This window comes from Trachypithecus francoisi, unplaced genomic scaffold (genome assembly GCF_009764315.1).
Source record: "Trachypithecus francoisi isolate TF-2019V2 unplaced genomic scaffold, Tfra_2.0 Lachesis_group6, whole genome shotgun sequence".
Taxonomy (NCBI): Eukaryota; Metazoa; Chordata; class Mammalia; order Primates; family Cercopithecidae; genus Trachypithecus; species Trachypithecus francoisi.
The window spans coordinates 70,094,537-70,104,984 of NW_022681471.1; the positions used below are offsets into that span (position 1 = coordinate 70,094,537).

At 38.7% G+C, this 10,448-nt stretch overlaps 1 protein-coding gene across 1 annotated transcript; it reads left to right on the plus strand.

Annotated features, from left to right (window-relative positions):
* Positions 1–6,634: 6,634 nt before the first annotated feature.
* NAP1L2 (nucleosome assembly protein 1 like 2) lies at positions 6,635–8,645 on the plus strand. The gene has a single exon (XM_033201824.1). It carries the CDS (start codon positions 7,146–7,148, stop codon positions 7,419–7,421), a length of 276 nt encoding a protein of 91 aa, XP_033057715.1. The 5' UTR covers positions 6,635–7,145; the 3' UTR covers positions 7,422–8,645.
* The last annotated feature ends 1,803 nt before the right edge of the window (positions 8,646–10,448 follow it).

Here is a 10,448-nt window from a genome sequence, read left to right on the forward strand (position 1 = left end):
TTTTGAGAGTATAAAATACTTTTATGGGCTAGGCAGAGGGTACCTATGTGGCTAGCCCCCAGTAAAAACCTTGGTCACTCAGTCTCAGATGAGCTTCCTTGTAGGCAACACCTAATAGGTGTTGGCGCAGCTCATTGCTGGAGAAGTTTAAGTGTGTATAGTGGTGACACCTCTTAGGACTCTTGGAAGCTTGTACCTGGTGTCCTTTGGCCTTTGCCCCATGGGCCTTCTCCCTTCACTGATTTTGCTCTGTGTCCTTTCACTAAAATAAATCTTAGCTGTCATTATGACTGTATACTGAGTTCTGTGATCAGTAGTGAATCTCTGAATTTAGGGGTTGTCTTTAACAACTCCATACAGTGGGTATTGAAAGGGATTTATTACAAAATTTGTGTTTGTATTAGGCAAGTGGGGTGAAGATTTAAGAAAGCTAGGCTTTACTCTGGATTAGATTATGTTAGGGGGTGGATGTAATTCTGTGATTGTCTTTTTAAATGTATTATCTAGAAATAGGGAATATCAGAATGAGACTAAAACTCTAATTGATAAAGTAACAGTAGTTACTCACACTGGCCGGAATAAGGGAGTATTTGGTCATTTTTGTGCTCTGAACAATGTTCCTGTGTTTTTCTATATTCAAACACAATTGCAGAGTAGCCCTTTTTGGTCCATCACTGTAACAGAGTGGCCTTCTCTTAGACTGGTGTTGTGAGATGGTTTATGTTAAAGAGGAGAGCACCTGTTGAGGGCTAGGCTGGCTCTCCATATCAGTGGCTGCTTTTTTCTTACTCAAGACTATGATCTGTGGCAATTTTTCCTGTTGTTGGCTGAACTTTGAGAAATTTTCCTAGGTGACTTTTATAAATTTCACTGTCTAAATAAAACATGAGGAGAAATTCAAGAGATTCAATGTTATTTCCAACATTGCTACTGATTCATCATGTGACTGAAGACATGATTTTCCAGATGAAGAAGCTGGAGAGGAGAATATGTTATAAGGATTTATAATAAATTGTGGACTCATAATAAAAGTGTCAAGCCCCAAACAAAAAGACATTGGTAAAACACGCTTTGAAAAAGATTAGATATGATTTTAGAAATAAATAATTTCTTTTTCTGAATCAGGAATATTAGGTTTTATTTACAAGTAATTTCAAATTTTATTTAATTTTAATTGACAATTTAAAATTATATATATATTTGTCATGTACAACATGTTTTGAAATGTGTATACATTGTGGAATAGCTAACTCAAGCTAATTAACATGTGAATGACCACATATCATTACTTTGTGGTGATGACACTTACAATCTGGAAATAAGTAATTCCTATCTGTAAGCACAAATATACTCTTTTATTCTCCAAAAGTTCATTTTGAGTTTAAATGATAGTAAAGCCATACAGTACAGGGAAGTTATAACATAAAAATATATCTAAAATTATAGGTATGATTTTATTTTCATTATTTAGTCCTATATGGTTAACAATAGGAACAACTATGAAATGTAATCTATGCAAGATGTAGGAATGTGTGACTTTGTCTATGGAAACAAATGTCTATTGGTTTATTTTTAGAGGATGTTATAGGGAGGATGGTGAGATAGTTGTTTTGGGTGGCGAAGTGGTATAAGTATACTGGGGATTTAAAAGCCCAGTGGAACCTCTTAACCTCTATGCATAAAGAAGTGAAACCCACAGCCTCATTGATTTGCTACTTCTTTCATTCTCTTATACAGATTCCAAGGGTACTATTTATGTATCCGCCATGCTGTCATCAGAAGACAATCTAGTCAATTCATTAGAGATTTTGTTTTTTCGGAAAGCCCATGGATTATTCTCTAAATTTAGTATGTTGAAATAGACCCATGGGATTTAAGTTGCTCTGTATTTGGAAGATCTACTTCCATGTAGATCTGAACTGTGTGTCTAAATAAATAAATACATAAAATCTGCCAGAAAGTGTACATTCAATACTTTTGTCACTGCTCTAATTTAACATAAGTTAGAGGGTCAAACTGGTTTTCTGATTTGATTTCATCATTTTAGAATTAGAATTATTATAAGGCTGTATTACTGTCAATTAAAGTTCTGTGATGTTTATTTACTTATTTGTTTTTAATTTTTTTTTTTTTTCTGAGATGGAGTCTCGCTCTGTCACCAGACTGGAGCGCAGTGGTGAGATCTCGGCTCACTGTAATCTCTGCATGGGTTCAAGTGATTCTCGTGCCTCAGCCTCCTGAGTAGCTGGGATTACAGGCACCTGCCATCATGCTAGGCTAATTTTTGTGCTTTTAGTAGAGATGGCGTTTCACCATGTTGGTCAGGCTGGTCTCGAACTCCTGACCTCAAGTGATCTGCCCATGCTGGCTTCCCAAAGTGCTGGGATTACAGACGTGAGCCATCGCAACTGGCCAAAGTTCTGTGATATTTATAATAGAGGCAAGGAATTTCCATAGTTAAATGAAAGACAAGTCAAACAAATCTGCGCTCTTTGGAAATTAGTAATTTGGCTTCTTTATATTTCTGGTTATTAAAATTCCCAAAAATAAAACTTTTGCAAGGAAGGAGTTAGCAGTAGTTACTGAATTGTTATTGCATGTCAAATAAAAACTTCTCTACTCATTTATATAATCATAATGTACATAAATTACATTTGCTTAACGGCAATATAGTAATTGCAGGTTTAAACAGAAGTAGTTCAGTACTGCTGTGTTTGTTATTCTATTTGGATCTCATATGGATTTGTATCAGTCTTAGCCTTTGTAATTCTCTGAAAACCAGTTTTGTATCTCCCTATCTCTTTTTTTTGAGACAGAGTCTCACTTTGCTGCCCAGGCTGGAGTGCAGTGGTGTGATCTCAGTTCATTGCAACCTCCACCTACCGGTTCAAGCAATTCTCCTGCCTCAGCCTCCCAAGTAGCTGGGATTACAGGCGCACGCCACCATGCCCGGCTAATTTTTATATTTTTAGTAGAGATGGGGTTTCGCCATGTTGGCCAGGCTGATCACAAATTCCTGATCTCAGGTGATCCACCTGCCTCGGCCTCCCAAATTGCTGGGATTACAGGCATGAGCCACCAGACCCAACCCTGGTTTTGTATCTATCTCAAAGTACATTTAAAAAAAAAAAAAAGTAAAGAAAATTATACAATCATAAAAGACAAAACAAATGTATATTTTTTCTCCTTTCACTCTCATAGAGCATGCTTTACACAAAGCTAGATGGTAGAGCCCACTACACGGGTAGTTCATAGCCTATTGCTCTTAGGCTATAAAGCTGTACAACATATGACAGTAGTGAATACTGTAGGCAATTGCAGCACAATGGTAAGTATTTATGTCTCTAAACATATCTAAAATTAGAAAAGGTACAGTAAAATATGGTATTCTAATCTTATGGGGCCACTGTCGTTGACCAAAACATCATTATGTGGTGTATGACTGTATATCCTATTGGTTCTGTTTCTCTAGAGAACCTAGAAATTGGATGACAGCAGCTGAGTGTTTTGAAATGCCTGGGGTGTGCAAACCATGTATTCAAAGAAAAAAATGTAATCTAAATGGGACCTGCTGGTGGACAGAGGACACTGAAAGTATTGAATCTTTTTTCCTGTGACCCAACTCCTTTCTGTATCTCTCTTGTGGACTGGGCTCCTTCTGAAGGGAGGTGAGTTATTTACTATTGGAAAGGCTGGGGCTTCTCTCTTCTCCTCTTATTCATTTATTCATTTATGGTTTCTAATTATACAACTCACGAATATGACTTATAAAAATAGATAGGAAATACTGGCAAATGTACAGAAGAAAAAAGCATTGAAATTATCCCAATTCCACAACTCCAGATATAACAACTGGCTATATGGCTTTATGGTATTTAAACATTGTTAAAGAAATTGTTAAAGAAACATTGTTGAAAAATGTTCTGATACCAATAAAACAGTCAGGAAGACTTTATTAAGGACTATTGTGATAGGTGATATCCAGACTATCACAATGGGGAGAGAGATGGGCTTCAACTCCACGAACAGTAAGAACAAGTGGGGATTTATAGCAAAGCAGCAGGTGAGGGTGGGGTTGGGAGGGGAAGAGTTAGAAGGGTAGGAAGGTGGGATGGTGGGCATTGCTTGGTGGGTGGAAAACTACTAAGAAGAGACATAAAGGGTAGGGAGGATTCTTGCTAAACAGACCTAATAGGATTCATGCTGAAGGCAGGCCAAGATGATGAGGAATTTGATCAGATTTGGAGGGTGATCATATATCAAGATTCGGAAGATCCTGTCTAAACTAGCTTAGCAGGATTCTTGGTAAAACTGGACTAGGCAGACTTGAGGACAAGGTTCATGGAAGAGGCTTAGTTGAAAAGAAGGCTTAGAAGAGCCTGTCTAAAGTTCAGTCAAGGATAGTGTCTTTGTCACCTTTTAAACTTTGTCTATGCAAATTAGGGGGGGTGTGTGCTTGTGTGTGTGTGAGTGTAAGATGGTAGTTCGGCAGGTGTACAACTAGATCAAAAGAGAGACTTTAAAAAAACAAATTGGGATCCTAGTGTATATTGCTTACTTCTCCTTGGCAACATTTCAGTTAGTGTAATCACTTTTGGTTTGAAGACTGCTTGTACGACTATAAAAAGAAATTTACAAATTTGAATTCATCTAAATGAACCTATCCTTTTTTATTCATTTATTATTTATTAAACTATTTAAATATCTTAACTATCAATAAATGATATTTTACATAATAATTTTGAAGACCATTTATTGACATAGGAAGATGCTCATGATAGGAACCTAAGAGGGCAGGTATGGAAGAGTCAATACAATGATCTTAATTTTTTAAGTTGTGCATTTGTTGTACACACATAAAGAAGAAGAAAATGTACCAATATGATCACACTGATTCTCTCAGGATGGTGAGACTGCTGGTGGTTTCTGTTATTCACTATAAATCTCTCATTTTCCAAATTTTTGAAAGTAAGTTTGTATTATATTTATTATTAGAAAAAGAAAAACGGTTTGTAATTACAGAATTAAAAAAAAGAAAACAAAGCAATTTAGGACCTATGACTATGGAACTATGGGACTGAGGCATGTACCTGAATCTTTACTGAAACTTCACATATTATTTGAGTTTTCTGCTTTCAGTGTATTTTAAATGAGATGTGTTTTAATCAAACACACACACACACACACAATAGGAGTGGCTAAACATTGACAGGATATTTACTGAGGAAAACAACATCTATTCTTTATATTCTATTTAAGCTCTTCTGTACATTCTCTACACAAGACAGGCTCCAGGACCTATCAGTTGTGACTCCCTAACATGAGCCTTTCAGCCTAATGGGAAGAATTTCACCCCGTCCTCTTTGTACTCCCGTTTCTTCTCTTCCCCTCTTCTTTGTCGTTATCATCTAGGGGTTTTATTAAGTGGAAATCTGGATCTGCAGAAAGTGGCACAGGCACCACATCTAACATAAGAAAATAATTAATCACCAGTCCCTAGAAACCTGTCATCTAAAAGGGTGGCTCTGAGGTAGAGTGAGAAACACTCAACCAATAATAAATTTATAATTTTCTGAAACTAACACACACAAACACACACACACACATCTAAAAACCTGGAAACAAATACACTAAAACCCTAACTGTGAGTATTTATGTGATTGTTACACTAAACTGTTATTTTAAAAAACCCTTTATATATGTAATATAATAACAAACCCCTTTTAAAAATTGAAATCTTTACATTATAGGTGATCTATATTGAAATATCACCCAAAAAAACCTGTTTTCCCTAGTATAGGGATTTTTAATGTCACATGGTATTCCTGCTCTGAATACATCATATTATGTCTTTCATCTATTCTCTAGTGCTAGGTCATCAAATACTTCCAATTTATTCAGAATTTCAAAACAAATGGTTTGCTTTTCAGTAATATCACTTGACATGTGAGCATCCTTTCCATTTTGCCTCCAAAAGAGCCAGCATTGAGAAAGGGTAATTGGCAATTCAGCAGCAGTGCTCTGGGTCATTGATAATCCAGATGTCAAGTGTAAACTTGTCATACATATGACTGTGGGCACTGGTCACCATAGGCCTTCCTTTCCCCCCATTCCATCTCATCCCCCTGGCACACCGGTAAATATTATCAGGGTTGATCCAATCTAAAGCGAGTGCACAACCTTCATAGAGATTTTGAAAAGCCAAAATTAGAAAATAAAAAGTTAATGGGGAGTCACACCATCCAAAGATATTCACGGCTAATATTTTGATGTTTTTCCCCTTTTCTCTTTTGTTCGTGTATTTAAATATAAGGCTTTGAGTCACGTTTCTGGCCTCTAAAAACACCTCTCGCCTCATTTCTTTGCTCTTCTACATTTAAGTTTTCTCAGGTTTAAAGCAGTTTCTGACCGCTTCTCTCCGACCAGATGATTTTCAGTAAGCCCCTGCCGTCTAGAAACTGTGGGAGCTGCTACCGCCGGGAAGGTGAGTGGCACTAGTAATGTGACGGATATAATCATTCATTGGACGACGGTTTGTCAATCACGGCTACTCAGCAAATAGGGCGAGCTCTTAAGCAAAAAAAGGGTTTAGAGAGTCATTTTCTGCACAATCGGATTGTGGAACCTCCTCCTTTTGCCAGGGCAGCTAGTGGGAAAGACCTTTAGCCTGCTACTCTTGCCCTCCGCGGCTTCCGCCACCCCAGGCCAGCTTCCATGGCAGCTGCAGCTGCTTCATTCAGCATCCGTCTTAGCCTCCCCAGGTGCCGGCGGCCTGGGCCAAGCCATCGCCTACGGTTCGGTGAGTGCTTCCCTGCCAAAAAGCTAATAGTGGAAAGGTTGAGAGAACACAGTACAGGCGGTAAAATGGGCCCATTACTCGGCGCTGTGGCAGCCACAGCCTCTCCTCAGTCTTTGATGGAGTACTCCCCAGACGCAGATTTTATTGAGAGCCAGCCTCTGGTGGTTAAGTACCGAGTGTACACTCTCAAAAAGCTTCAGACCAAATGTACCGTCCTAGAGGCCAAGTACCTGAGGGAATTTCATTCCATCGAGAAGAAGTTTGCCGCCATCTATGAACCCTTATTGGAAAAGAGACGGCAGATCACCAATGCACTGTATGAGCCCACGAAAGAGAAGTGTGAGAGATGAAGTTCAAGGTCGCGGACTATGAGTATAATGAGGTGGCCGGTGATTCTAATGCTCAGATGTATGGTCGAGAGGAGAATCCAGAGTATGAGGACTTGGTGGAGGATTGTGGGGAGGATTTCGAGGATGTCGGGGAGGTGTTTGGGGAGTATAAAGGAATCGAGGGACATAATATGGACGGAGAAAAAGAGAATCCTATAGGGATCCCCGATTTCTGGCTCACGGCTTTAAGGAATGTCCAGGAGGTGGCCCCGCTGATTAAGAAATATGACTAGGCTGGGCGCGGTGGCTCACGCCTGAAATCCCAGCACTTCGGAAGGCCAAGGCGTGTGGATCACAAGGTCAGGAGATCGAGACCTTCCTGTCTAACACGGTGAAACTCAGTCTCTACTAAAAATACAAAAAAAAAAAAAGAAATTAGCCGGGCGTGGTGGCACACGCCTGTAGTCCCAGCTGCTCAGGAGGCTGAAGCAGGAGAATCGCTTGAACCCAGGAGGTGGAGGTTACAGTGAACTGAGATTGCGCCACTGCACTCCAGCCTGGGCTAGAGAGCAATACTCCGAAAAAACGAAACAACAACAACAAAAGTATGACGATCCCATTCTGAAGCTCTTGCGAGACGTGAAAGTCAAGTTTCCAAAATCCAAGGAGCCACTCATTTTTACACTGGAATTTCACTCCAAACCCAACGACTACTTCACAAATGAGGTGCTGACCGAAACATACACCCTCAAGTCTAAGCTCAATTACTGTGACCCCCATCCCTTCAGGGGATCTGCGGTAGAGTATTGCTTTGGCACCATGATAGAATGGAAGAAGGGAAAGAATGTCACTGTGCAAACGGTTGTGAAAGACACAGTTTTTGGGGGCTGATGTGTACCGCGACCCAGGAATTTCCCCAAGAGTCCTTCTTCAATGCTCTCCAGTGGGACTTAGATGCTAATGAGGATGACCTCATTAGCTCACACCTTGCACACTTTTGTCATCCCAAGAGCTGTGTTATACTTTACAGGATAAGCCGTTAAGGCAGAGCAAGAGGCTATGATCGGGGAATGTAATAACCGGTTTATGACAGAATGACTCAGGAGAATTGGTGACTGCAGTTTATGGTGCTAAAGGCCAAAACCGAAACTCCCAGGCAGAAGTCAACGATTGTTGAAGCAGAATGGTTGGAGTATGTGGGCCCCCAGGTTAACAACTGGCTTTTACAATAACCAAAACTTAATCATTCGTTACTTGCAGTCTTAACGTGTCTCTTCTTGGTAGTCTTCAATTTAAAATTATGTCCAAATATATTTAACAATGCATTTCACCTAGCACTCCAGTGGTATAAACTTTGTCAACAATTTTATTAGGCAGTGAATTCTCAAAGTATGTGAAGACTTTACTATTGTGAATCCATTGCTTTTTTTAGGTTGCTATTAGTCTGCAGCTATGGAAAATTACCAGAACTTGTAACTGGGATCTATGTTTGGGATTGTAAAGTAAAGCGAGATAGCATCCTTTTCCTAGCCTTCTCGTTGAGGTAAATGGGTTTTTTTATGCTTGCACTAGCTGTGCCTTCATCTCTTTGTTATAGAAATGCAGCAGGTTATATTATTTAAAATACACTTGATTAGTGAAACTGCTAGTATAAGAATAAACATTTATAGCAAATTCACATTTAATGTTAGTTACCTTGTTTGTAGGCTTTTATATTTTATCTTATATAGTGATCTACTCAAAACATAGTTTCTTTATTGCTGTTCAGTGAGGCATGGGTTAAAACCATTTTTCCTAAGGCCTGCCACAGACTGCACCATGTACTGCTGTAAAGTGAGGTTAACGTATGCATTTTTGTTTCTGGAATGTTCTCATCTTTAATGGAAATGGATTCCCTTACGTTATTTTTAAGCTTTATTTCCCCATGGTTGTTCATTCCAAAATAAAATTACTACAGATTTTAAATATTGTGTTCCTTCTGAAGGTATTCAAGTGCAAGGTGGAGGATTTCGTTGGAAGGTCTCAGTAAGCCACACTTATCCATTGGGCATAGTATGCACCATGCCTAAAGCCTGATTTACATTTTACAGCACCCCAATTTTTAAAATTTATTTTAAAATCAGAAGAAAAATGAATATAATGATGTATGTGTAATAGTGAAGCCTGCCTGGATTGTATATGTCTTATACCAATGCAATGTAAATATTATTATATATGTATATATGAATGTCATAGTGGAAAGGGCCTAGGAATGTAAAGCTGCATAGATTTTATGAAAATCTTAATGAGGCCCTGGGTCCCACCTTTATAAAGAGGTGAAAGAGGAGTAGTATGGAATGGTTGAGAGGGGTAGTGATGTGACAAAGAAGAGAAGAGGAAGCGGAGGGAGGAAATGAGGGGACCAGCAGAGGTGGGGTTGTTGAGGGAGTGATGAATGTGGATCCTCTAGGGGACAGTGAAACGCCTGAGTGGCCAGAAGGGAGGGGTTAATAGAATGGGTTGCACAGGGAGGGTGGGGACCAGATCCCAGTTGGGACCTGGTCTGGGAGAAGCTGGAGTAGGTTCTGCAAGAGAGAAAGAAAAGAAGGGGAGAGTACAGAGGAGTACAGAGGAGAGTATAGAGTATGGAGGGGAGTATAGAGGAGCATATGTGAGAAGTGTACAGAGCAGAGAAGCAGGAGATGAAAGGATGAGTGTTATTAGAGATGGAAGAGCATTCCTTGATTAGAGGCTGTAGAAGTTCTGGTTTCATGGTTTTATACATTTTGCAAAATGTATAAAATGTAGACCCAAAGGAGTCTAGAGGAGCATTGACTTATTTTATCTTTAATTATGTTCTGTAATCCCAAAATACATATATAGATGAATTAATTCATTAATTTTTATTCAACAAACAACTTTCTATTGTACTATTTCCATTTGCCAGATGCTGTTCAGAGCACTTTACAAATATTAACTTCTGTGATACTTGTTTTATAATTGAAGAAGAGGTAGTGTTCTCTTGTTTATAAAAGTAATAAATGCAGGAGGGAAGGCTATAGCAGGACAGAACTAATTATAATACCAACAAATACTCCCATCCCAGACCTTACTTTAACTGCTAACAATTATATAATTTTGAATCCCGCTTAAAAAAATTATCATCATACCATTAGTGTTTTCCTGTATTAATACATTCTAAAAGCATAATCGTTAATAATCATGTAGTATTCTAAGGTAGGGGAACACAATTTAACTCTTATGTTAATGTAGGTTATTTGATACTAATTTACATAATGAAGTCAGTAAATGTTCTGCCTTTTAATATTAAGACTTTTCTT

Bases quoted from the DNA above. Each gene is read 5' to 3' on its own strand.
- NAP1L2 (XM_033201824.1), top strand. From the start codon at position 7,146: ATGAAGTTCAAGGTCGCGGACTATGAGTATAATGAGGTGGCCGGTGAT.